The sequence below is a fragment of the Alternaria infectoria genome, assembly GCF_024043175.1.
Source record: "Alternaria infectoria strain BMP 0036 chromosome Unknown scaffold_9, whole genome shotgun sequence".
Lineage (NCBI taxonomy): Eukaryota > Fungi > Ascomycota > Dothideomycetes > Pleosporales > Pleosporaceae > Alternaria > Alternaria infectoria.
This window is the reverse complement of record NW_026250698.1, coordinates 70,218-94,665: the sequence shown is the minus strand read 5'-3', so window position 1 is coordinate 94,665 and position 24,448 is coordinate 70,218. Positions and strand designations below refer to the sequence as shown.

At 51.9% G+C, this 24,448-nt stretch overlaps 8 protein-coding genes across 8 annotated transcripts; 4 read left to right on the top strand and 4 right to left on the bottom strand.

Annotated features, from left to right (window-relative positions):
- Positions 1–798: 798 nt before the first annotated feature.
- Positions 799–1,195, top strand: J4E92_005982 (uncharacterized protein; the record flags this gene model as incomplete). The annotated part of the gene is made up of 3 exons (XM_051497357.1): positions 799–936; positions 993–1,076; positions 1,139–1,195. 3 exons carry the CDS (start codon positions 799–801, stop codon positions 1,193–1,195), a joined length of 279 nt encoding a protein of 92 aa, XP_051352004.1.
- A 233-nt stretch (positions 1,196–1,428) lies between these two features.
- J4E92_005981 (uncharacterized protein) lies at positions 1,429–3,072 on the bottom strand (the record flags this gene model as incomplete). The annotated part of the gene is made up of 4 exons (XM_051497356.1): positions 1,429–2,095; positions 2,145–2,599; positions 2,692–2,828; positions 2,952–3,072. The coding sequence occupies 4 exons, from the start codon at positions 3,070–3,072 to the stop codon at positions 1,429–1,431; spliced, it is 1,380 nt and encodes a 459-aa protein (XP_051352003.1).
- A 633-nt stretch (positions 3,073–3,705) lies between these two features.
- J4E92_005980 (uncharacterized protein) lies at positions 3,706–5,387 on the top strand (the record flags this gene model as incomplete). Its single annotated transcript, XM_051497355.1, has 2 exons — positions 3,706–3,714; positions 3,771–5,387. 2 exons carry the CDS (start codon positions 3,706–3,708, stop codon positions 5,385–5,387), a joined length of 1,626 nt encoding a protein of 541 aa, XP_051352002.1.
- Positions 5,388–5,621: 234 nt separating this feature from the next.
- On the bottom strand, positions 5,622–7,166 carry J4E92_005979 (uncharacterized protein; the record flags this gene model as incomplete). The annotated part of the gene is made up of 1 exon (XM_051497354.1): positions 5,622–7,166. The coding sequence occupies one exon, from the start codon at positions 7,164–7,166 to the stop codon at positions 5,622–5,624; it is 1,545 nt and encodes a 514-aa protein (XP_051352001.1).
- Positions 7,167–7,634: 468 nt separating this feature from the next.
- Positions 7,635–8,525, bottom strand: J4E92_005978 (uncharacterized protein; the record flags this gene model as incomplete). The annotated part of the gene is made up of 2 exons (XM_051497353.1): positions 7,635–8,299; positions 8,348–8,525. The coding sequence occupies 2 exons, from the start codon at positions 8,523–8,525 to the stop codon at positions 7,635–7,637; spliced, it is 843 nt and encodes a 280-aa protein (XP_051352000.1).
- Positions 8,526–11,780: 3,255 nt separating this feature from the next.
- On the top strand, positions 11,781–13,067 carry J4E92_005977 (uncharacterized protein; the record flags this gene model as incomplete). The annotated part of the gene is made up of 1 exon (XM_051497352.1): positions 11,781–13,067. One exon carries the CDS (start codon positions 11,781–11,783, stop codon positions 13,065–13,067), a length of 1,287 nt encoding a protein of 428 aa, XP_051351999.1.
- A 4,267-nt stretch (positions 13,068–17,334) lies between these two features.
- J4E92_005976 (uncharacterized protein) lies at positions 17,335–22,407 on the bottom strand (the record flags this gene model as incomplete). Its single annotated transcript, XM_051497351.1, has 6 exons — positions 17,335–17,414; positions 17,633–20,357; positions 20,405–21,370; positions 21,426–21,716; positions 21,863–22,354; positions 22,405–22,407. 6 exons carry the CDS (start codon positions 22,405–22,407, stop codon positions 17,335–17,337), a joined length of 4,557 nt encoding a protein of 1,518 aa, XP_051351998.1.
- Positions 22,408–23,416: 1,009 nt separating this feature from the next.
- Positions 23,417–24,219, top strand: J4E92_005975 (uncharacterized protein; the record flags this gene model as incomplete). Its single annotated transcript, XM_051497350.1, has 2 exons — positions 23,417–24,018; positions 24,045–24,219. The coding sequence occupies 2 exons, from the start codon at positions 23,417–23,419 to the stop codon at positions 24,217–24,219; spliced, it is 777 nt and encodes a 258-aa protein (XP_051351997.1).
- Positions 24,220–24,448: the final 229 nt, after the last annotated feature.

The following is a 24,448-nucleotide window of genomic DNA, read 5'->3' as shown; positions in this document are numbered from 1 at the left end:
CCACGGTCGTAACCGTTAGTTAGGTCGTACACGGTACGCACGCGCTTCCGTCTAGATCAGCAGAGACTGCCTCTAGTCGACGCTGGCTTGATCGCCTCTGCCTTTTGTCTCGCGGTCTTGCAACCCAGCCTAATCGAGGTGTTTTCCGGTTTTGGTAGGTTCCAATCTGCTTTGAGAGGTAAGTGGTTCGGATCCGCAGTGGCTTTTGACGATACTACAAGCGCCCTACAATACGAGACTCGGCGGAGACGAGCATGCTCTCGCTGTAAGATCATGGTGAGACTAGATTCAGACTAATTCGCTGCAGTGATTTTGGCTGTATCTTGGCCTTGGCCACCACGCCGACATTCCTTCACGAAAACCCGACTTCAATTGCTATACCGCGCTGTTCTACAAGCGAATGACTATCGCAGGCGTCTTCTCCCACTCTGATCTTGGCTCCATCTTCAAGAAAGTCTCGGAATTGAAGCGGAAGTCGTGGAGCTCGCAACAGGACCGTTTGCATAGTTGCCACGCGCCGCCACTCGGGCCCAGTGCAAAGCGCCTTCACCGGACCAACGAGTGACCACTTTGTCTCTTCAATTGCTGACACCCACCGATCAAGCCGAACAATCGCTATTAGCACATACTTTACACTCCTTGGCCCGCTGCGCGACACTATTCTTCTTCTCAGGCCTGACGCTCGTTCAACAACATTGCCATCGCTCCCTCACTGTCAACATTAACAACCGCGTTCTCAATCTACGCTCATTTGGACCCCTCGTAAGCACTCGCCACACTACCAGATATCGGAGCAATATGAAGACCTTCGCTACCCTCATCGCGCTCGCCGCCAGCATAGTCTCCGCCGCATCTACCGCAGACGACGGCACCACGCTCATCACACGCGACGCCAACTGCGACTTTTGCTTGGAGCGCTACGAGTTTTGCCTCAAGGTAAGCGATAGGCCAGGTAGGAAATCTTCATGCGATCCACACTGACGAGGCTGCAGAACGGCCACACTGAGGGACAGAAGGGTTGCAAACAGACCTGCGTTGAGCATGTGTGCCACGTGTACCGCTACCAGGGCCATGAGGTAAGTCTTCTTGTCTTGCTGCAGTTGAGGTGGAGTGAACGATACTGACTTGATGGGAATAGTGCAAGGACTGCGGTGGCGATTTCGACAAGTGCCGTGAGAAATCGCGATACGTTTAGATGACGAACTGTTGTACGAGACCGCGGGATTTCCGATCCGTGCCAACATCGTTTGCGATACGTAGAATGAAGTGTAGTATACACAGGAAGAATCTTGGGAGTCGCCTCGGGGTTGTGCATGGCGGTCAGGGCTATTGAGTGTACATTGGATACGAATGAACCACTTTCACTGCTGATGTGGCTTTTCATCTAAAATTGCGTTTCTTTGTAATCGCGAAGATCTGGATTACAACTCAAAGCTTACCCTTCGGCAAAGCCCACTCTCCCTTCTCCACCCTTTCACATATTTCCTTGATGGTCTTGGCAGCCCACTCAAAGTCCGCCATATCCAAGTACACCTGCCCACTCAACCTCGTCCACCAAACGCCTCCATACCATTTCATCATAATGAAGGTACCATACTCTTCACAGCTAAGCCTCTCCATGAAGTCCCTGATCAGATTGCCGACCTCTTCCTTATCGATGCCATTCTTAGTCGCGACGTCTTGTGCCAGAGACGGCGAAATCGGCAGGCGAACATTGGACAAACAACACTGTCCCAACGTACCAGTGCTGTTTTCCATGACTTCAGTGCCAAGAACGCTGGCGACGTGTTTACCCGCTTCACGGGCGAGCGTTTGGCAATAGTCCATGATGACGGTCTCGCCTCCGAGAGATTCGCGCCACTTCAAGGCTGCGGGTACGCACAAGTAGGGGCTGTTGTCGATGGTACCCACAAACTCGAAGTTGCTAACAAAGGGCGATTTTTCCGGGCTGACGAACGCCGATTTTGGCATCGGTGAATCGACCTTTTCGCCCTTGGGTGTGAAGCCGTGGGATGTGGGAAGCGTACTGCGTATGATGTCTTGGTTTCGGTGGGCGACGTGGAAAATTGCGCAGCCGCGGGGGACGTGGAGCCATCTATGCTGAATTAGTATGCTTAACATACAATGATGAGATAAAGACTGACTTGTGACAGTTGCTCACGAAGAAATCTGGGTCCAATGCACCCAGATCGATGTTCAAGTGGCCAACTCCGTGGGCCCCATCGATGCAGCTCATGACGCCAAGCTCTTTACACTTCTGTGTCAAGCGCTCGAACGGCATCCTGACACCAGGCGCACTAACCACGGTATCGAAGACTGCGATTCGCACTTTCCCACCTTTGCTCTCTACCTCTTTCACCTTCCTCTCAAACTCGGTTAGTAGCCAGTCGTCTTCTACGGGAAAGGTGTATGCGATCTTGACACTCTCCGCGGGTGTAGTCTCAGTGACGTATGATACTGTCTTCTCGCAAGCTCCATAGATGGTGCTGAAGATGAGGATGTGCTCGCCAGGTTCAAAGACGATGTTGCGAAGAACGGTGTTTACGCCGGTGCTGGCGTTGGGTACGAACACCAGGGTTGAGGAAGGTGTGTTGAGTAGCTATAGCATTGTTAATGAGAGTAATTGGAGGCTTAACAGGTAGCTGTATGTGTCACAGATCTCCCGTATTGTTATCAAGATGAGGAACGTACCTTCGCCATGTCTTCCCGAGCTTCATCGAGGATAACAGGGTATTTGTATCGGATGAAGGGATCTGGGCGACCTTCACATTCATCTTGGAAATCGCGCATAGTGTCGCGGACCGCGCGAGGGATGGTACCGAAAGAGCCTGATTACAATTAGCCTACGTATGGAGAGCATGTCTCGCCAAATTTGTGAAAAAAACAATATCAACGGAATTACAAAGTCATGCTGTTCGCCAGTAGACTGTGAGAAAAGTGTATGCACATACCATGATTCAAGTTCAAAAATCCTTTCTTGAAGCAGAACTCCTTCTCCCTCAGCTCCTTCCCAAACTTGACTCCATCCTTCGTCTTGACCTCCAGGGCGGCGTTGTTTGAGTTTGACGTCATAACTCAAATTGGTCGGACAATGTTGGTTGTATCATCGAAAGTCCAGCGAGACACGTCTAGTTATATAGACAAACAAGATGTGACTCAATGTCGTTGTGACTGTTTCCCTGATATCGCTTGGCGAATGAATCTGGGACCGCAGGGCGCATGTAACAAAGCGTCAGCGGGGAGCCATTGACCAATCAGGGTCGCTAGCGGATGGAAGCGGCGGGGATGTGGGGTATGCACATACGAGGAAGAACATCATGACTGTTGAGTCCTATGCAGTTCCTGCCCGCTGCATAACTTTCGCCAACAGCGGCTGCATTGTCAAGTATCTCCGTCAGCCGGAAGTTGGGTAGGTAGTGAATAGCTTTGGGCGAGTCATACTACCAGGGCCAAGGGCGAACAGCTCCGTGCCACGACACCTGATGTTCGGAAGACAGCATTAGCATGCTGCGTGATGTGCAGTCCACACTTCGAGGTACAATATACATGCGTGCAAGTAACCTCTTCGGAGAAAGAGCGCTGCAGTTCGGCCATATTTCCGTCCTATGACCGCTCGCGACGACTCAACACGCGGGCCGCGCTCGTTGGCTGCGTAGCCATTCCGCGCCACCTAGATATCCCGCAGACAACATTTATGGATTCCTCATGTCCCAAGTACCAGGCCCTGTCAAGACGTTCACTGCTAGTCAAACAATCAATATTTCCCAAAGTCCGCGATTATGAGACAACTCACATCATTCCCAACCATCGACGTCCTAGTGATAGGCGGAGGAAATGCGGGCTTCTCCGCTGCAACAGCCGCCGCAGAAGCAGGAGCACGCCGGGTCGTCCTCATCGAAAAAGCTCCTGAAGAATGGGCCGGAGGCAACAGCTACTTCACAGCAGGCGCCTTCCGCACCGTGCACAATGGCACCAGCGACCTCCTACCCATCGTCAACAACGTCGATACCGAAACAGCGAAACTCATAGACATGGAACCATACACCAAAGACGATTTCCAGAAAGACATGGATCGAGTATGCCTATGCCGTTCAGATCCCGACCTAAGCAAAGCGCTCATCTCAGAATCCAACGAAGCCGTAAAATGGCTTGCAAACAACGGTATCCGATACCAACTATCCTTCAACCGGCAAGCCTACAAAGTGAATGGCCGCTACAAATTCTGGGGCGGCATGGCCCTCAAGACGCAAGACGGGGGGAAAGGTCTCATTCAAGACCACCAAGCCTGCGCCCGCAGACACGGAATCGAAGTATACTACTCCACGCCTGCCAAACGCATCGTAACCTCTCCCTCGGGTACCATCACAGGCGTTGTCGTTGACTACAAGGGTATGTCTACACACATACCCACGAAGACCGTCATCCTAGCTGCCGGCGGCTTCGAAGCAAATCCACGCATGCGCGCCCAATATCTCGGTCCGTCCTGGGATCTCGCGCGCGTCCGCGGCACGCCCTTCAACACCGGCGAAGTCCTCGAGTACGCTATCCGCGACGTGGATGCGAAGCAAGCGGGGAATTGGTCTGGGTGCCATTCTACCTGCTGGGATGCTAACGCGCCTGCGAACAGCGGCGACCGGCTTATCTCGAATGAATTCACCAAGTCGGGATATCCGCTTGGCATTATGGTCAACACAGAGGGAAAAAGGTTTGTAGACGAGGGCATCGATATGCGGAATTACACGTATGCGAAGTTTGGACGTGCGATACATGGGCAGCCTGATGGGGTGGCGTGGCAGGTTTGGGATCAGAGGGTTGTGGGGTGGTTGAGGGAGGAGGAGTACAGGGATGAGAGGGTAGAGAAGGTTTGGGGGAAGACGGTTGAGGAGTTGGCGGGGAAGTTGGCGGGGGAGGGGGGGTTGACTGAGCCGGAGAGGTTTGTGGAGACGGTGAAGGAGTATAACGAGGCGGTTTATGCGGCGATGGCTGAGAATTCGAAGAGGAAGTGGGACCCGGCGGTAAAGGATGGGCTTACTACGCAGTCGTCTAAGAAGAAGCTGGAATTGGCGAAGTCGAACTGGGCGCTGCCACTTGATAAGGGCCCGTTTATGGCTGTCAAAGTATGCTGCGGCGTCACCTTCACGTTCGGGGGTCTAGCTGTCAATCCGGAAACTACAGCTGTTATATCGAACTCAGGAAAAGAGGTTACGGGGCTGTTTTGTGTTGGCGAGATGCTAGGTGGTTTGTTTTATGGCAATTATCCTGGAGGTAGTGGCTTGACTTCTGGGGCGGTATTTGGGAGGAGAGCTGGGACGGCAGCGGCGAGGTTGGCTGCCATTGGGGATACTACAATGTCCTCAAAGCGGCCGGCGATTCTATCACTTTTATAACAGGCAATGAGAAGTACGATTGCAGTTGGTATGCTCAGATACTGAATGTCAATACAAAGTTTCTAATGGCTATATAGTGGTCGTACTGCTGGGGTACTCCGTGCAAGCAGCAAGTGCTAAAAAAAAAGACCGTCATGGCGACCTTGTACCGTACGACCCGTCAAAAACATGTCGAACCCCTTCAGGACATATCTCGGTGTTTGGCGTAAGTCGGTATAAGTCATCTTGTCCGTATCAGGAATCCGACTCCTCGAGCTCTTCTGTTGACGATAGTTCTTCCGGCGCCCCGATATCGATCTTCTTGAAACGTGCAGCATACCACCACGATGGATTGCTATCTCTGAACTGTTCGAAGATTTTAAAGCCACCATACCGGAAATCTCTACTCAACCGGGGATATACACAACCCTCAGCGGGCCACTCCATTTCTGTGTCGATCACGCACACATCCTGTGCTGCATCCAACATGTGCTCGTCTGACACGTACTTTACCACGTGGTAGTCTGTATTGTGTGTTCCTTCGATCGCCAGATCAGGATCGTTGCCCACATGAGGCTGGTGGTGGTGTTGGGGACCGACAAAGACGATGTGACGAGGATCTAGCAGCCATAGCTCTTTCAGATTGAAGTCCGCTAGCTTGTGTAGCAGACTACACCAATCCCCATGACTGCTCGCGAGAAGAATATGTCCCAATGCAAGGCGCTCCAGGTTCGGAAAGAAGTTGAGAATGTTTAGGATATCCCATTCATCGAAGGAGTACTGATAGTCTGACATCAATCGGAACTCTTTCAAGTTCTCGAGTCGGTACCACACTTCTGAGGACCATGGGCCTAAATCAAAAGGTGCACCGAATGGTCCGCCGTCACCGATCGATATCTCAGGAGTCTTCGAGAGTGCTATCTCCAAGTATTCTAGATTTACCAGCTCTTCAAGGCCACCGGAGTTCATCAATGGCCCAGTCATGGGACGGGTGATATTGATAGCGACGCGCGTCAGCGTCTTCGGGAACCACTGCAATAGATCGCTTTCCCTAAAAGAGGTGCTGTGAAAGGGATCACCCCTTCCTGAGATTGCGCAATACGATGCCTTGTTACCGAGTAATGGACTCTCGACACTTTTCAACCAGAGGTGGGACTCCTGAAAAGCCTCCATGATTCTGGGGAAGATCCATCCACTCTCCAGCTGAACGCCCCACCAAGAGTATTCGCCTTCTTTCAGTGCTGGATATCCGTACCTGGAGCGTTCTGGGCCTCCTCGGAAGCAAGTCTCAAGGGAAACGCGGTCTGACTCGGATACTTCCCACTTGGGCCAGGTTCCATGGAGGCAATTTGGGTGTATGGGGTAGTATCGAAAGTGCTCTACCCAGCTGATCTTGCGCAACAGATGTACTAGGTACTGCGTCACTGGATTCTCCTTGTCGAGCTCGTCACGCCCAGTACCCCAGCGGTCGTACTCTCCGAGGGTAACAAGGCCCAGATCCATACCGCAGATCGTGATTCTCTGATTAAACCAACGAGTGTATTTTGGAATTTCAGTGATCTCCTCAAGTACTGGGAGTCGATGGTTGTACCACACGAGAGGTGTCCGGGAAACTATGTCGACAAAGTCGCGTATCAAAACATCCGACTCGAACCAGCGACGCGCGACGAGCCGACTATTGAGTACTGTGCGGACGGAGGGCTTGCAAAGTCCGTCAAATCGCTCGCTAATGGGCGCCGGTTCTGTATGTGTGATATGGACGAAAACATTGTCGAGTATTTCTTGTGGTAGTTTCTCCATGGTCGGCCGTAGTAGAAACCTGTTCTATGAATTGAGAGGACGAAGAGAGGAAGCGCGCATAGTTTTATAGCAAAGGCTTACGCGTTCGTCAACAGTTTCCCGTGACCATACAAACGGTGCATACATTACGGAGAGGTAACACGCCCTACCGATGTGAATCTGCAAACGCCCAATGCTGTGAGATCTGACCAAACGATCACCTGGGGCGATATGAATGACACATCCACGTCAACCTAGAGAAAAAGTGGACACCCTAGGGTCTACATCGATGTTAACACACCCACTTTGCATGTACTCATCTTAATGTAGTCTGCAGACCCGTCCAATTTTTCCCTTGTATGAGGTGCATGTATTCGAGAGCAATCAAACGCTTCTGCTCCACGTGCTCAGGTGTTGTTGCGACAGAACACGTGGAACCCGGGTATCGATAAAACCAAAACGCCTTGTCCAAGCCCAGATTTCAATTATCTACCTTTTCCTCGTTCTCTTCGGCGCTGGCTTTGGTTTCGCGCGATTGGTTCGGCGAGTAGTTGGCGCACTGTCTTCTTCAGACTCGGCACTAGATTCTTCATCGTCATCATCTTCGTCCTCTTCTTCTGCGGATTCAGATACGGTGCTCTGGGCCTTACTGTTCTTTGCAGCGTTGGCTCCAGCCTTGGTACCCTTGCCGCCCTTTGCAGCTTTGCCTGTTCTTGTGTTCTTTGCGTTCTTGGGTACGGGCGTGGCTTCGGTTACACTCTCAGCCTTCTGCGAGTGCACACCATCGGGGAGGTCTTTCAGTAGGCCGATGCCTGGCGCGTAGAGGTCTTTTTGTTTTTGGATGGGCGTCATGGGTGGTGACGAGCCGGCCGCAGAAGATTCACGATGGAAGCGCTGGAGCCACATGAGCTTGCCATACTCGTCTTCTGGCAGCTCGAACTCGGGCATGTTGTTGGCATCGTCGGGGTCTAGCGGGTCTGGGTCTTCAGAGAAAGCGAACTCGTTCTCGCGCGTATCGAGGGCGTCCAGGTCGTATAGCTGCGACAGCTTCTTCCAGACACCGGGAATGCGCGTGTGAGGAGCGTCGTCACTCGCGAAGCCATGAGAGCGCATGTCGGTATGGATGGAGATCATGCGAAAGTGCTTGTGCATGCCTGAGAATGTCAATGACGTGTACAGCAAGAGATTTCACTATATCGTACCTGTCGGCTTCCACTTCATCATGCTTTTCAACAGCTGTGTCTCCTGCTCGTCGGCCCACGGATCGCTGAGCAGCTCATCTTGCGACTGCACGACGCCTGAGTCTTGCGGTGTTTGGGGCTGAGTGTCGCGCAGGGGCGTTGAAGCTGCACTCGCCTTTGCCTTCTTTCGGGGCGGCATGTTGTGATGTTTGGTGTTGGGAGTGAAGGGAAGTGAGTGAAGGAAACGCGCAGTCGCGAGCTGCAGGTACAGTGACGGAAGGCGCAAGGGTCCGCGTAGGGCTGAGTCGCCAAAACCACGGCGCGTCATACCCCTCCCTCACCCTCGAATACTCCACATCCGCCGCCATGGATGCGCGTGATTCGATTCACGACGTCTTCAGCACCGAGCACCTGTGGAGGCAGCCTTCCTTTTTTGACGATGACTCTCAAGAGTCGTCGCTCTTTGCTCCCCTCGAGCTAGACAGTGGGTCGTCGCGTCTTTCCATCCGAACATGTGAACGCGTTGCTGACCAGCCACAGTCTCTTCAATCAGGTTCGACCATCCTTACGCGCCCAAACATGACCTCGAACGCGAATTGCGACTGCCTGATCTGGACACGTTCGAATTCGGACCGCTACCCGAGCTCGACAGTTTCGACGACGATAGCATTTCCATCGAGACACCGCCCTTAGAGCCCGAAGAAGACGTCTGGAAGATAGCACTTGACCTGGGACCTGCGAACAAAGATGTCCAGTTCTATACCTGGGAGTCGTTTGAAAAGGGAAGGCACGTCGAAAGCCAAACGCCATACATAACCGAGCAGGGTCCCGAGACCTTCGATGCGACGCTGGTACGAGATGAGGGCAAGAATGCTGGTCGTGTATTGAAAGGAGATGTGCTCTTACAATCGCTCTGGAACCTTGGTCTAGGCCGGTCCTCTATACTCTTCCAGTTCAACCCAAAGCTGAAGACGTTCCAGCCCGCCATACCGGATGGACGGGCTTCGGGACTGAGCCTACAAGCAGCGCAGAGCTTGATCTTATACTTTACGTTCATCGGCAACACATTCCTCTATCTACGCTCTTTTGCAGAGCGCACCTTTGCCTCGGCAGCGTCGATCCCCGCAAGAGTCGCTCTGGCCACATCAATATCGAGCGTTCTTTCAAGCCTGGAAGACACCCTGGGAAAGCAATCTACCAAGATCCGCTCGCTTATTCAGCTTCAGCACCAGTTTGCCAAGCCTCGCAATATCCTTGTCCACGTTGCTCGTATGGCAGATGCCGTCAAACACGCCAAAACCAATGAGCAGCTGTCGTCCATATTACACCACCGCCTACTTGAGCTGGAAGAGGGGGATGAACAGCTTCGACAGCTATCATGCCAGGTGCTCAGTCAGGTGTCCAGACCAAGCTTGGAGCTCCTCGGTGAATGGATGGGTATAAGGAAAGAGCAAGTTTCTCTGCCCATTTGGCAGCGCAATAGCTTTGTAACTGTTGAAGATCTCACTGGCGATACTCTCACACTGGACTATACGTACAGGTCCGAAATGATGCCAAGGTTCATTTCCCCAGAAGACGGCAACACGATATTCGAGACAGGCCATAGTCTTCGCTTCTTGAAGTTGCAGCACCCTTATCATCCCCTGGCTCGTCTTGATGGGTTAGCAGTCCAGCCTCCGGACATGGATTGGGGCTTTCAATGGCAAGATATCGAGATACTAGCGTCAAAGGCAAAAGCGTACGAAGAGAGGCTGCGACAAGCATTGCTCGCTTTCAGCACAGGATCACATGACGAAACAGCCGCTCTCTCTACCCAATCGGAATCAGAGTTTGCGACTGAGGTCCCGACTAATTCTGAAGATCTCGATCGGTACTTTGAAGACTCTATCCGGCGCATGGATGACACACCGGACTGGTCGTCTCGAGCGCTACCAGACGAGCTGCAGCTTCTCATAGAGAGGACACTAGAGAGAACAAGTGATGATGGCGAGGCCGTATCCAATACGTTCTCGCCACCCATGTCTTTAGCATCTACTTTGTCGTTCCGCCCACTCATCACCGCACAAGCGAAACTAGTCAACGCAGCCACGATCCGCTTGTTCTTTCGGTCACATCAGCTGCGACTTCACTTATCTCTGCAGCGGCAGTACCACCTTCTAGGTGACGGTGTCTTCTCATCACTACTAGCAACCGCCTTATTCGACCCCGACCGCGAGAGTGCCGAACGACACAAAGGAAGGATGCGTAGCGGAGTACATATGGGATTGCAGCTAGGGTCTCGAACGTCATGGCCACCAGCGAGTTCGGAGCTTCGATTGGCACTGCGAGGTGTTCTCAGTGAGAGCTACTATTCCTCGACGCTTTACCAGTCAACGCAAGGCGACGAGGTTGTAGCTGCACCTACCGCGCTTCTCAACAACAGAGATAACGATGAGCTTCCCGGACAGCTCAACTTCGCTATTCGCAATCTCACCGAGGCGGAACAGGAGAAGGTTATGGACCCTGATGCGTTACACGCTCTCGACTTCCTGCGGTTACAGTACGTAGCGCCAGCCCCGCTAAATCTAGTGATCACGAGTACCTCTCTAGACAAGTACGACTACATCTTCAAATTCCTGCTGCGGCTTCTGCGCATGCTGTTCGTCGTCTCGCATCTACCACGCGAGTATGCAGATAGCAACGCTCGTTACTTTAGGACCGAAGCATATCACTTCGTAATAACGCTCACGAACTACGTCTTCCAGACCGGCATTGCAGAGCCATGGGACGACTTTGACACCTTGGTCCGAACCGTCGAGACGAGGCTAGATGAGGAAGACGCAGCGGGCGAACTCGGAGTCCGTGTCACGGAAGGTGTTGCATCCTTGCGCGATTCGCACGAGAGATGCCTAGACAGTATCTTATTTGCGCTTCTGCTCCGAAAGCGACAGCGCAAGATCATGGCGCTTGTAGAAGAGATCTTCGACCACATTCTTCTCTTCGCGAAGATGCAGAATGCGAGCACGCAACAAACTGAAGAAAGTGTCAAAGGTCTTTACGCAAAGCTCAGAGGAAAGATCCGGGTGTTCCTAAGTGTGTGCCGAGGCCTGACAGGCAAACAGGGCTACGGCAAAGGAAGAGGCACAGCAGAAGAGAATCAAATGGAGCGGCTCGTAGTCGCAATGGAAATGAATGGCTACTTCGCCTGAAGATAGAAAGATAAGAACACGCGAGATGGCGTTGGACGAGGGCCTATCAACACTCCGTGCCATGATCATTCCGTCTCGTTTATTCCGTCTTACACGACAAGGCACCAGCCCCACTTTTCTTCACGCGTGTATACTCCGCTGCTTACATGCACCACCAAAACGATGACCACATACATGGAATGGAGCAAGATAAAAGAGACAGCAATCGCCTCCTAGAATGACTTGCTTCGATACCACATCACCTCTCAAGATACCATTCTTCCAAAATGGCCAACCCACGCACCCACACCCTAGACAACTTCCGCACCTCCCTCACAGCCCTCGTAATCCTGCACCACGCCTCCACCCCCTACGGTGGTGCAGGCCCCTGGCCCTACACTTCCCCCCGCTACTACCCCAACAGCTCCCCCGCTCTCGTCCTCTTCAACGTCACAAATCAAACCTTCTTCATGGGCTCCTTCTTCCTTGTCTCCGCGTACTTTTCCTCCATCGCCGCGAAGAAGAAAACTAGAACGCAGTTTCTGCGCGAGAAGTGGAGGAGGTTGGGTGTGCCGACGCTTGTGTTTTGTCTAGTGAGGGGGGGGTTCGTGAGGGGGATATTGGCGGGGAGGTTGAAGGGAGAAGGATGGGGCGTGGTGGGGAGGGAGGTTTGGGAGGGGGTCAAGAGTGTGAGGGGGGTTAGAGGGCCGGTCTGGTATTGTGCTACGCTTTTGGTTTTTGATGCGGTGTTTGCTGGGGTGCTGCCTGGGTATTTTGCTCGTCACGAGGCGGTGCCGCAGGGTAAGAAAGCGGACTCTGGTTCTGCCTCTAGCGGTGTCAAGACCAGCGCGCCGTCGACGAAGACTCCATCCCAAGTGGGAATTACCGACACCCCGGGGGAGCCGCAACCCTTCCGTATGACCTACGTTCTGGCTACCCTAGGCCTGATATCGACATCATCCTTCTTGATCCGACTTTACTACCCCGTAGGCCGAGCCTTCTGGCCGTTGTTCCTCCAGCTGGCGTATGTATCTCAATACGTTACGTACTACACCGCCGGCATCTACATCCACCGCTCTGGCCGCTCGCTCCAGAACGCCATCTCTTCATCCACACTACGTATCGTCGGCACCATCACCGCCTCCATCGCCTCCCTCAGCCTCTTCCACATCAAATCGCTACTCAACACCGGCATGTCTTTCCCCGAGATCGTCCCACTCATCTTCGGTGGTCCCAACCTACTCGCATTCCTCTACGCCTTCTTCAACGAATTCGCTGGTTTGACCCTCGCTTCGCTTCTTCTGAAGGCTTTTTACAACCCGCGTTTGGCGTTTCTGAGTAAGCGCTGGATGGTTGGGACCGTGGATGTTGCGAAGTATAGTTATGCGGCTTTCTTGGTTCATAGCCCGGTCGTTCTCGATTTGCAGTGCTGGTTTGGGAAGATGGGGTGGGAGAGTATGGGGGCGGTGGCATCGGCGGTTGTGGTGGGGGCTTTGAGTGTGGTTGAGTCGTGGGTTGTTGGGGTGGTGTTGAAGAAGGGGGTTGAGGGGGTGGGTTGGGCAGGGTATCTGTGATTTACTAGAGCGTAGCAGAACTAACAAAATGCGGTTGTGGGAGTAAAGCTTGTGATTTGAGATAGAAGTTTAGTCACAGAGTGCACTGGATCGGAAACGGATGATGGCTTTTGTTGTAGTTCAGCAATGATCAGGTATTCAGCAGTTCCTTTTCAAAAAATTCTGTTGTTTGTGATCCTATCGCTTTGTCACAGAAATTAGGCCTGTTTTACACCGTGAAGAAAATGTGCAAAGGTGCATCTTCCACGGCATGACTACGGCGTGCCAACGAAGCCTTGGAAATGCCCACCGCCGAATTATATTTATGAGAACTGTGCGCGCGTGCTGTGTCTCTCATTACATCTAGACTGTTACACTCTTCGCCATTGCATCCTATATCAACGCTGGTTCCGTGCTTGACTGAACTCTGGAATACTGTCAACGTGAAATTCTTCGGCCCACTCCTAGATTGACATACCTCTTTACCCGCTGTTATTCGATTTTGTTCAAGCGCGTCATCTAAGCATTCCACTGCTACTTCATCCATCTCCTCCCGCAAGTTGAGATAGCAACTCCTTGCCTTGCAGTCCACCATCATCGCGCGAATGGCAAGACAATATACGTTGCATGGCGAAAGCGTATAGTCGGCTGAGAGGAGCCGACCAGCCCCTTTGTCTACTAACCCGAGAATTGCATACACCTTGTCGCGATCGTCGGTCGCAAAACTCGTTGAAGACCAGTACAAGGCGGCCGCCAGACGCGTGACACTGTGGTTCCAGTTGTATAAACGAATCATAGGCAACATACCGTCGAGGTAGTGTAATTCCATTCCCGCCGGATGACCAAAGTGATTGGACCGTAATCTCTCCAAAAATCGCCCCAAACGGGGCCACTCTAGGGATGTAGTACCACACATGATCGTAGGTTTCTTGGCAGCAGTGACTTCCTGGATAATCCACACCCGACACCAGTATGGGTTTTGCACGAGATAGACCACCGCGGCGACGACGCTGGAACCTATAATGGTCCAACAGTCATTCTTCAGATTGTCTGGAGAGAGACAGTGATCCCAGTGAGACTCTATCATCAAGCTCAATTTCTCGATGTCTCGATTTCCTGGACCCAGCCACATTACCACCTGAGCTGCATTGCTGTAGATAGTTCTCATCTGCCCTACTTGGTGAATTCTCTCCTTTGGGTTATCTTGATCGATGCAGATTGCATCAATCCAGAAGTCGGAATGCGGGAACGCGTTTCTTAGATGGGTCAGAGCTTCTTTGAGATTTGACGTGACGTGTGCAATTCTGCCGTCCAGGGAAATCGGGTGCCTGATCGTAGCATCTCCCCAGACGTAGGAGAGCGCTATGTAAGGGATACTTTCTGACTTAACGTCGTACTCCTTGATTGTGCAGCGGATGTCTTCATCACCGCAGTCAGGCAGAAAACGAAGTAACCTGATTGAATTTACTCCGCTGAGTTGCCCGTATCGGTACGTTCGCGTGGGTGCATTGGTTGCCTCTTGAATTTGACGAATGCGATCTATCCTATCGAAAGAGTGTCTTTGCTGATGTGGTGGTGATGTATTGCGGGAGTCGTGAGTGGCTCGTGTTGCTTCTTGAGATTCGGGGGGGTCCGGACTAGGAGAGCAGCGCCCTTTTCGCTTGGCCGTCAGTCTCCTTGGGGCATCGATCAAATCAGCCAGTGCATCGCGCCCATAGCTAATCACTTCGGCGTTAGTAAACAGTCATTCATCGTGTCGTGATAGCAAAATCGGTGTTCACCTGGTCAGATATCGAAAGCTTTGCGCGACAGGCATGTCGAGTGTTATCAGGCTACGCCTATGATCGAAGTAACCTCCGACAGATGGTGCGAGACACAGTGGCTGTGCGGTAAGATGAGTGGCTATAGAGCCTAGTGATCAGTCATTGGTGTGGTACATGAACGTTGGCAGTATGAAAGCCAGAAGGAGCAATTGGCGTAACATCTTCCCAATGTAAATGATTTGCAAGTGTGGCAGTGCCAGGCTTCCTTCTTGGTGATGGCTGTCTAGCACTGCCCCGCCACCCTGGTTCGGGGCCGGCTAGGCCATGACGCGCAACCACTTAATACGCGCTTCGAGCCCAGGGACGCGTTTTTTACCTACCAATAAATGTCTAGGATGAAAGCCATCCTTGTCCTGTGAAGTGATTCGATTAGGACGCTGGGACTCCTTCGCATTATAGTCTCCGTAGCCGCAGGACACTAAAGCTCGCAACACTCTTAAACCACACGCAGTCAAGACAGTAAATGATCGTGAGACCACGTCGAATGCATCTAGAGCCGTTGTACTAAATGATAGGGGTACCGTGGAGAAGAAGTAAACAGCGCTCGCGGCAGATAGCCAGCTTCGAATCGCAACGAGCAACGCTCTAGCAGAAAATATTACCAGACCACGTCAACGATGAAAATATCACTTTCTGTGTACTGCAATGCTATCTTATTGGCAGCGATCGAGACGAGGGGTAAACGCATGTGTACCACGCCGCCTGCCGCTACGTCACAACGCCTCGTACCCCGGCCTTGAGCACCAGCCCCAATACCAGAAGCGCAGTTGATACCTCTCAACAACTCGCTCCATCAAGAAGACATGTCCAGCGAAAAGGTTACCGCCGACAGTAATCGCGACATCACCACCGAAACCACCGAGCGCTACTCTGTCTTCACCAAAGCTGAAAAATGGTGCATCGTCGCGCTAGCATCTTACGCAGCCTGGTTTTCCACGCTGAGCAGTTTTATATACTTCCCCACCATTCCGACGTTATCGAAAGAACTAGGAGTTTCTGTTAACAAAATCGACTTGACCGTGACGACGTACATGGCGGTCGCCACTTTCTCGCCCATGCTGGTAGCTGATGCCGCAGATATACTTGGACGGCGACCGGTGTATGCTGTTACTTTAACAGTATATTTCATCGCGAACCTTGCTATTGCGTTGTCGAGGACATATACTGCGCTTCTTGCTCTTCGCGCGTTGCAGGCTTTGGCTATTTCCGGTACGTGTCGTTGCAGTCAATTTGGCTGCCTCTTACGCTGCCAGGTACGTTCTCGATAGCATACGGAGTTGTTGTTGACATTGCGTCACCCGCGGAAAGAGGCTCTTTCGCTGCACTAGTATCCTTCGCGTCTGTCTATCCTTCCAATGTCAAGACACAGAATTGCTCATAGTTGCCAGTGTAATAACAGCACCTAGCATCGGGCCAGTCCTTGGCGGTAGCCTCACGTCGGTGGCTGGCTGGCCTTGGATTTATTGGTTTCTGCGCATCATATCGGGATCTTGCCTCGCAGCTATGTTGCTGTGTCTACCGGAGACGTCGCGAAATATTGTGAGAGATGGGTCAGTCCGGCCGATAAAGTCCTTGCTGCCACCTCCGCTCATCATGCGTCATTGGGATGCTAGCGAAGTTGAGCTTGCACGAGTTTGGCGTATGCCTAATCCGCTGAAGTCGCTCATGATACTTCGACGTTTAGATAACGCGATTATCATCCTAGCTTGCGGGTTGCTTTACGTTGTACACACCTGTATCAATGCTTCACTGTCAACCTTGTTCGTCGACGTGTATCATCTGAATCAGTTCCAAGCCGGACTCATCTACCTTCCCTTTGGTATCGGCGGTGCTGTATCTACCTTCGTGTCTGGCCGGCTTCTGGATCAAGCCTGGCGCAAAGCGCGAACCACGCAAGGCTTGTCCACGGATAAGGTCGCTGGAGACGACTTGGACAGCTTTTCTGTCGAGAAAGCTCGGCTGCAGGTCATCTGGATACCCATGTTCATGGCTGTTGCGTCTATTGTAACCTACGGGTGGGTGTTGCATTACCAAAAGGTGCGTCATATCCCCGAGCGCTAGTTGTACTGATGCTCAAACACTGAAGCCAATGGCCATACCACTCGTGCTGCAGTTTGTGACAGGGTTCTGTATGCAACTTGACTTCAGTGTCAGTTTCTTCCTAAGAATCCTCCATACGGAGCCTGAGAGCTGAAGACCGCGCAGATCTACAACACGCTCCTCGTAGACAAGAATAACCGAGCACCGGTAGTTGCACAAGCCTCTAGCAATATAGTCCGCTGCGCCTTAGCAGCAGTCACAGTATCACTTCTGCAACCAATGATAACATCGATGGGCGTAGGCGGAACTTTCACCTTCATGGGCGGATTATGCCTGCTTGCTCAATGCTTGTTTCTCGTTGATTACCACAAAGGAACTGCATGGCGACAGAAGCATCTCTATAGTCCGTAGCACTCTCTACATAATCAACCGTACATGCTCAACTGAAGCTTGAGCATCTCACCACTGCGACCTCTCCATTCCGCGGGCACAAAAGAGATCTTTCCTGGAGCCAAATCATACATAATTCAAGACAATCTTTGCTGACCCAGTCTGCTGGCAATGCAAATATCTCGCTGGATCCTTTCTCCTCATGGGCTTGTTGATTCGTGACCTGTGATGGTTGCGCGAGTCTAGCTTCCGACGGAAATTCCCAGGAACAGATAGAGAACTTCCGTGACAGGAAGAGCAATCGATCGCGTTTGAGGAAAGACAGTGCTAAACCGATCTGAGAAGCCATTTCATCTGGGAGGGGCATGGGGACGACTATCTGTCGATGGTCGCCGGCCATTTCTGGTTGAGTCTCGACGCTCGCACTTGTGGAAAATGATGAGGTCGCGAAGTAGAGGAATTCTTTTAACTTGGACTCGGTGCTTCGCGACATCTGAACGAGGATATGTAGCTTGTCCGACGTGATTAATATGCGCTCCACGGTCCTTGCCGCAGCTTCTTGATCTGATATGGCTGAAGTATCTGGCTCAAGTGATCTCTCGATACGATACGTGCCACGATCGTCCAAGTCCCACGATAGCATCACGACCGAGTTTTGACCAAAGCCAAGAATCAACGCTGGATCTTGAGGATGCGCAATCCACTTGCAGTCATGTTCGGGCGCGGGTACTGAGCGCACTACCGAGGCTAACTGGAGAGACATCGTGCAGAGCGTGGCTGATGTAGCAACGAACAGACGGCTCGAGTCTGGCTGGAACAGCAGCTGCTGTATAGACCCATCCGTAAGGGTCTTGAGTGAGACTTCGAATAGATGCTGCGCAACACTGCCACTGCCTGATGCATTCCTCCTGCTCATAACCATGACGAAAACCTTCTTGCCCGAGTCGGCAAAACATATGTAACGGCCATCGTCACTCCATGCCGCCTGTTCGATGCTCAAGAAGCCTTTGGAGGTATGCAGTTCTGTCGCCTCGACTTCTTTGGTGTTGCATAGCATTACGCGGCCGCTTTCAGTCCCGTAGCAGTAGTACTGACCGTTTGGCGAAGCTGCGAGCACGGTGATCGCATCTATCCTCCGGGATGTATGAACAGGCGTTATTGACTCTTGCGATGAGCTTTCCGACTCGCCTTCGGTATCCGTTCCTTTTATTGCACTCTCCGCATATCGCACCAATGCTGCAGGCTCCCAGGTGTTACCGTAGTAGCCTCGCACGTCGTAGATGCGTCTGTGATCAGCGCTAAACGCCAAGCCAAGGATGGCGTCTTGAGATGCAAGTTGGTAGATTAGGTGGAAGGTGCTGGTGGTATATATCTTGATCGCACCCCGTACATCACCTGTTGCGAATAGGTTTCCGTCTCCGCTAACAGTGAGTATTGAAGCGCCTGTGAAGATCTCTTCGGGCTCACCTCCGTATGGATCCCACCTGAAGACTACCCCATCATTGTATAGTCCAAGAACTTGCGGAGAATGCGGGAGCCACTTTGCTGCAGCGACTTCGCCTCTCGCGACTTCTTTCCGGGCGCGCCAGCAGTGGCCAATATGATAAGGGCCTTCCACTTCCCACGCGGATAGTGGATGGCCACGGTATGCGACTGCCATCAAACTGCCGTCACCGCTAAGTGCCATGTAGCTTGCGGCATTCAAGAAGTGACCTTCGAGCTCCTCTTCCTCAAAATTCGCGACAAGATCCCAAGTCGGCGATGGCTCGTTGATTTCAAGTGAACGTAACTGCTTATCGTCTGACCCAACTAACAACGTTCTGTTGTTGTTCACAAAGGCGATGACAAGTGGACGCGATCTTGTCGCTGGGTTCGCCACTGTCGCTATGCAGTCTCCCGTAGAGATTACCCAGATCTTCGTAGTATTGTAGCCGTATGTGACGAGCAATGTCCCGGAAGAGTTCAGCTTCATCATGTATGTACGTTCACCGTGTCTGATGGGACTCGTCGCTGTCTCCTCAAAGAGGGAGGTGTCGAACAAAGACGCTTTTCCCGAGGCGGCCAGTACAGCGACATAATTTCCCGCAGTAGATATAAAGGAGGCATAGGTACCAAAGCCGAATGACAGTCTTGCGAGAGAGTCGTCCCATGTCTGTGTCGAAATCCCGGAAACCATCAGACTCCTTTGCTCTGTTCTACCAAACTGCTGATAGATAGCTGAGTTATGCGGACAGAAAGGAGCAATGGTTTTGTGTATCGTAGGGGGGTTGCGTCGCAGGATGGCGCCAAACTTGCCAATGATTTTGACGAAGTCCACTGCCCAGGCTTCGGCCTGCTCCAGTTCCACAACGTCCCTCTTTCCGATGCTGGCTGGAAGCTGGGATTTCCTCTTGTTGACATAGCCGAGCAAATTCTTCGACGCCTGAATGAGTATGCGAAGTCGAAGTTCAGTTGCTAGGATATGTATCCACGTCAGTACATAATGGCCTGTCAGGAATTTGTTTATGACACTAGCCACGGCTTCACTGCCGGCTGGCACTGCTGCCAAATGGGATGACCACCAGTTCGAGCTGTAGCTTGCAAAATCTGGTACGCCATGATTAAGTTTTGGTCGAAGGCCGCTAGACATGAGATATCGCATGCAGCTTAAGAATAACTGCTCATGTGCCTGACGTCGATCTACTTGGAAAGGTCGGCGGTCGGCGCCAAGCAGATACTCTCGAGCCGTTTCATGAATCATCGCGACGTTGCCATCATTGTCAATGACCACAAACCCGCTACAGACATTCTTGATGGAGTCTTGAATGTCTAGGAACTCATGTGCGTCACCTTCTAATGCCTGCAAGAGCTCCTCTATTGTGAGGGCGCGGAATGCACATGTGACACACTGAAGAACGGCTGACGCTAGAGCGGTGTCAGCAGATGATTGGTGCCCGGCGATGGTAACAGCCATCCGGTCGTAGATTGCTTCCATTCCGCGGGGAAACTCGTGAAAAGCTTGCTCGACGGCGGAGTGCGTATGACACGAGTTGATCTTCTCTACCGCAAGTCGCACCCACTGAGAGGTTAGCAAAATCATAGCATGGTACTGGATATCAAACTTACAAGAAAGTTGTCCTGCGCTTCATGCAAGATACGCTGTATGATGTCATCCCTGAAGCCCTTACTACCATGCAAGATGAGTTCCCGGTCAATGTAGCAACGTAAGTCATCCACATGGCCCTCGATGGTGATCGTCTCTTGAAAGACTGTGTTTGGTGTATGCTCTAGACCAGCAGCTATCTCTGTGGTGTCGCGACTAACCAAAAGGGCTCGGATAGGTGTCGCAGAACCAGCAACGTCAGAGAGCAGGTCTATCAGGGCTTTGGGATTATCAGCTTCGTCAAGGCCATCGATGACCCAGTAAAGTGTTTTCCCAGGACTGAGCTTGAACAATATGGACCTGAATATCCGATCCCAGATCGTCCTTGGGTTTGCAGCCTCAAAGTCGACGGCTTCGCTTTCAACCTCCGCTATCTTTTGCAGAAATTCAGGTAACTGTTGCGCAATCTGATAGGCGATTGAGCGTAGGAGAAAGCTCAGAGTGCGCTTTCTTCTATCTGCGAACCGCACAAAGAAGTATTGACAGCAGAAATCGCGCTCGATCAGGCTGTTGATGATGAACGAACTTAAAACCGACTTTCCTCGTGCCGCGGCCCCCTTCAGCCAAAGTATTTGATGAGAGGATATGTGAGGATTAAGCCAATCCACGAAGCGTTTTTCTCCATGAATCCATTGGTTAGTCCCCTGCACCCATTGGTCCCGGAAGAAGATGTAGTCGGTGTTGGGGAACTCGGCGATAGCTAATATGGCTTTGAGATCCCTTGATCGTCTCCTTCTCGGTGCGCTCTGGCTTCCAGATTGACTCTTCGATATTGACTTGCTCACGAGTGATTTGAGAACGTTCCTCACTGTGATATAGTTCGGGTCGTGAGGGCTCTCATACTTGCAGACACCGTGGTGGTCTGCGTTCAGAGGGTTGGATGTCTCTCCAGGATATCCGAGCAGCGACGAATCTCTTTCTAGCACCATCTTCGCATGTTAGCAATGAAGCTAAAATTGTGTATAGTGTCAGTGGTTCACTTACCACTCGCGCACTTTTCAAACCGATCGAAGTCGGTTGTGTCTCGTAGAATGAAACGATCTTCAGCTTTGGTGCAATGTGACGAAACTGTTCATTCAGCTTCTGCAACGTAGACGAATTCCGCGTCAGCTCAGAAATGAAAGGCTTGGAATTCGTTACAGGAGTCGACTGTAATATTCGGTTGAGCACATTGGCCAAATTGGTGCCCCGATGTGGGGTGGAGAGGAAAATGATTGCTGAAATGGCTTTGACAATGTTCTCGTACTCTGGATCGTTTTGACCTTGCATATAGGCCTGTATAATGTTAGTCAGGTACGCCCAGATCGATGGATGGTGTTACCTCTTTCACGATGAGCCCACCCATGCTGTGAACTACGAAGAGCAAAGGTACCTAAAATGCGCTTTAGAAAAGGCCACGTTGTATGGAAAGGTGACCTCACTTGGCCCATATTCAGATTTTCGCCTTGTACATCTGTGTAATATTTGAGATTGTACAGTAGAGTTTTGGCGAAGTCCAGTATCACGTTAGTAGCATTACCGCCATTCGTGAAATCGGCATCGTAGCCGAAACTCAGAATTCTCGCTAGGCAGATATCCGGCTCGAGTGGCAGGAAGGTCAAGGGCCAGAAGAGTCCAGGGCTTTTGTGCTTCGACCAGGTCATACGGCTACTGCCACCAAGCCCATGGATAAAGACGATGTCGGCTTTATGTCCATTGTCTGGCGTGTATACCACGTTCAATCCTAAAGCTCCAGGGTCTTGGCCGCCAGTCAAAGCCATGTGAGTTGGGGACGCGGACATCTGGGACGGCGAAGGTGTTGTCGAGGATCGAACATCATCTTCCTGGTCTGGCAGGAGCAACGGGTCGACAACGCCTGATTCTCTCCGCCGGCTTCTCCCACCCAGATTACGGAACTTGAAGGGCTTCGAGAACTATACGATTATTAAGAGTGCGATCTGGATACTCGTTCAATAGCACTTACCATCCTGGGCAAAGGTTCTCGCGAACGGTGGCTCGACCATCTTTGGATACGCGACAGCCGTGCCTAGAGATACTTTGATTGCGTGGCGACATCTAAGCCTCATAATCCTGACCGGTCGTGTGTGGCATGAATCTTAGTCGCCGTTCAAGTTGGGGGCTGCATGCGGGATAGTGTTCGGTCGTCTGGGAGTGCCAACCCAGCTAATCATAGTCGCGCAGCCCTGTCAATTAGGGCGCAGTCCTGGGGTCCATCTAATGGATGCCTGCAATGTGGCGTCACTCGGATATTTGGAAGGGAGGCGGATACATCGATGAGTATCAAGGGCGGGAGCGACGTCCCGCTCGTGGCTGCCGACCCGCAAATCATCTTGCGTGCGGTGAACACCGAAGCTGCTCCCGTGCCACCATCTCAGCATCCAACGTAAGCAGAAGATAACGTACCCGCATGCGAGGCTTCCATCAGCTGTTCCCTCTGCTATTCGAGAGCCGACATATCATAAGTGCGGGTCCCCTACGCGTAGTCGCGTGCTAGTCTTTCATATTCGCCATGATGAATCCATTAGAATGGGAAACCGAAATAGGAGGGACGTTTCGCATTCACCGGGCTGTGACCAGAGGTAGGCATTCCTGCAACCCCGACGTCAGATTTCGTACACTAAGCACTACGGGTTAGCTATGCCTGTCGGTACCAGGATCGTATCTGCAGAGCCTTGCGGTGTTTCTGCCTGGACGAAGACAGCAAAGATTGACGTGATACTTCCGGACCAAAGCTCAAAGAGCTACTTCCTCAAAGTATGTCGTGGTAGAGTAGAGAGTGTTTGTACTTGCTGACATATCGTTGCAACACACAGTGCGCCACCGGCCAGGGCTCAAAGGCTCTTGTCGAAGGCGAGTACGAATCTGCATGCGCTATCAACAAGATAGTCCCAGGTCTGGTTCCTCGAGCGACAGGATGGGGAAAGTATCTAGATGGTAGCACCCAGTTCTATTTCTTCATTGGGGACCACCACGACATGGACCTCGTGCCAGCCCCAGAGCCGGCAAGCCTTGTGGAGAGAGTTGCCAAAATGCACATCGAAGGGAAATCTCCGACTGGCATGTTTGGATTCCACGTGCCAACAGTGTGCGGCAAGTTCGTCCGGACGACAAAATGGGAGAAGACCTGGACGGCGTGTTTTACCAATCTGCTCAACGATGTGATCAAATATGACAACGAGACCAACGGTCATTGGCCAGAGTTCGATGCTGCCTGCAAGCAGGTAATCGCTGTCGTTATTCCAAGACTCCTAGGTGCTCTCCAGTCGGATGGTCGAAATATCGAGCCAGTGTTGATCCACGGTGATTTGTGGGAACAGAATGTTGGCATCGACATGGAAACTGGCGACACGATCCTGTTCGACCCCGGGTGTTTTTATGCCCATAATGAGATGGAGTTCGGCACCTGGAGAGCGTCTTGGGCCTGTCACTTCAATTCTCCGATATACATGCGATTGTATCAGCGCCATATCGAGCCGTCCGAGCCTGTAGATGAGTGGGACGATCGAAATCGACTATACAGTATCCATATATATCTGAACGATTCCGCAGGCCATCCGGGTAGTATTTCGAGAGCCACGTGAGTATTCATCTGGAGGAGTGTAGAATCGAGCTGATGAAACCCAGAGCTTACAACGACATGTTGTACTTGTGCGAGAAGTACGCACCGCTGGAGGGCCTAGGCACGTACCGTCCAGAGAATGACGTTAGCGTTACTGGCGCCTACATCGAGCACGAGACCACGAAGATGAGCCATCTCCATCATGCCGTAAAGACGTGATAATTGATATACTTGGGTCAACCCTGCGTCTGAGCGTACATCAATTCCGTTGGAGCTGGTGTCTTGGATGCGTTTCAACAGCGGGCATTATCAAGGCGTCGCGATCCGTGATGCGGCACCGATGTAGCAAGCTATCACGGTAAAGAATGCTGTATGTCCCGGCTCGTCAAGGCTGAAATCTGGTTGTGCGGTGCTGGTGATGAGGGAAACGGCGCGTCCCTGCCCAAGT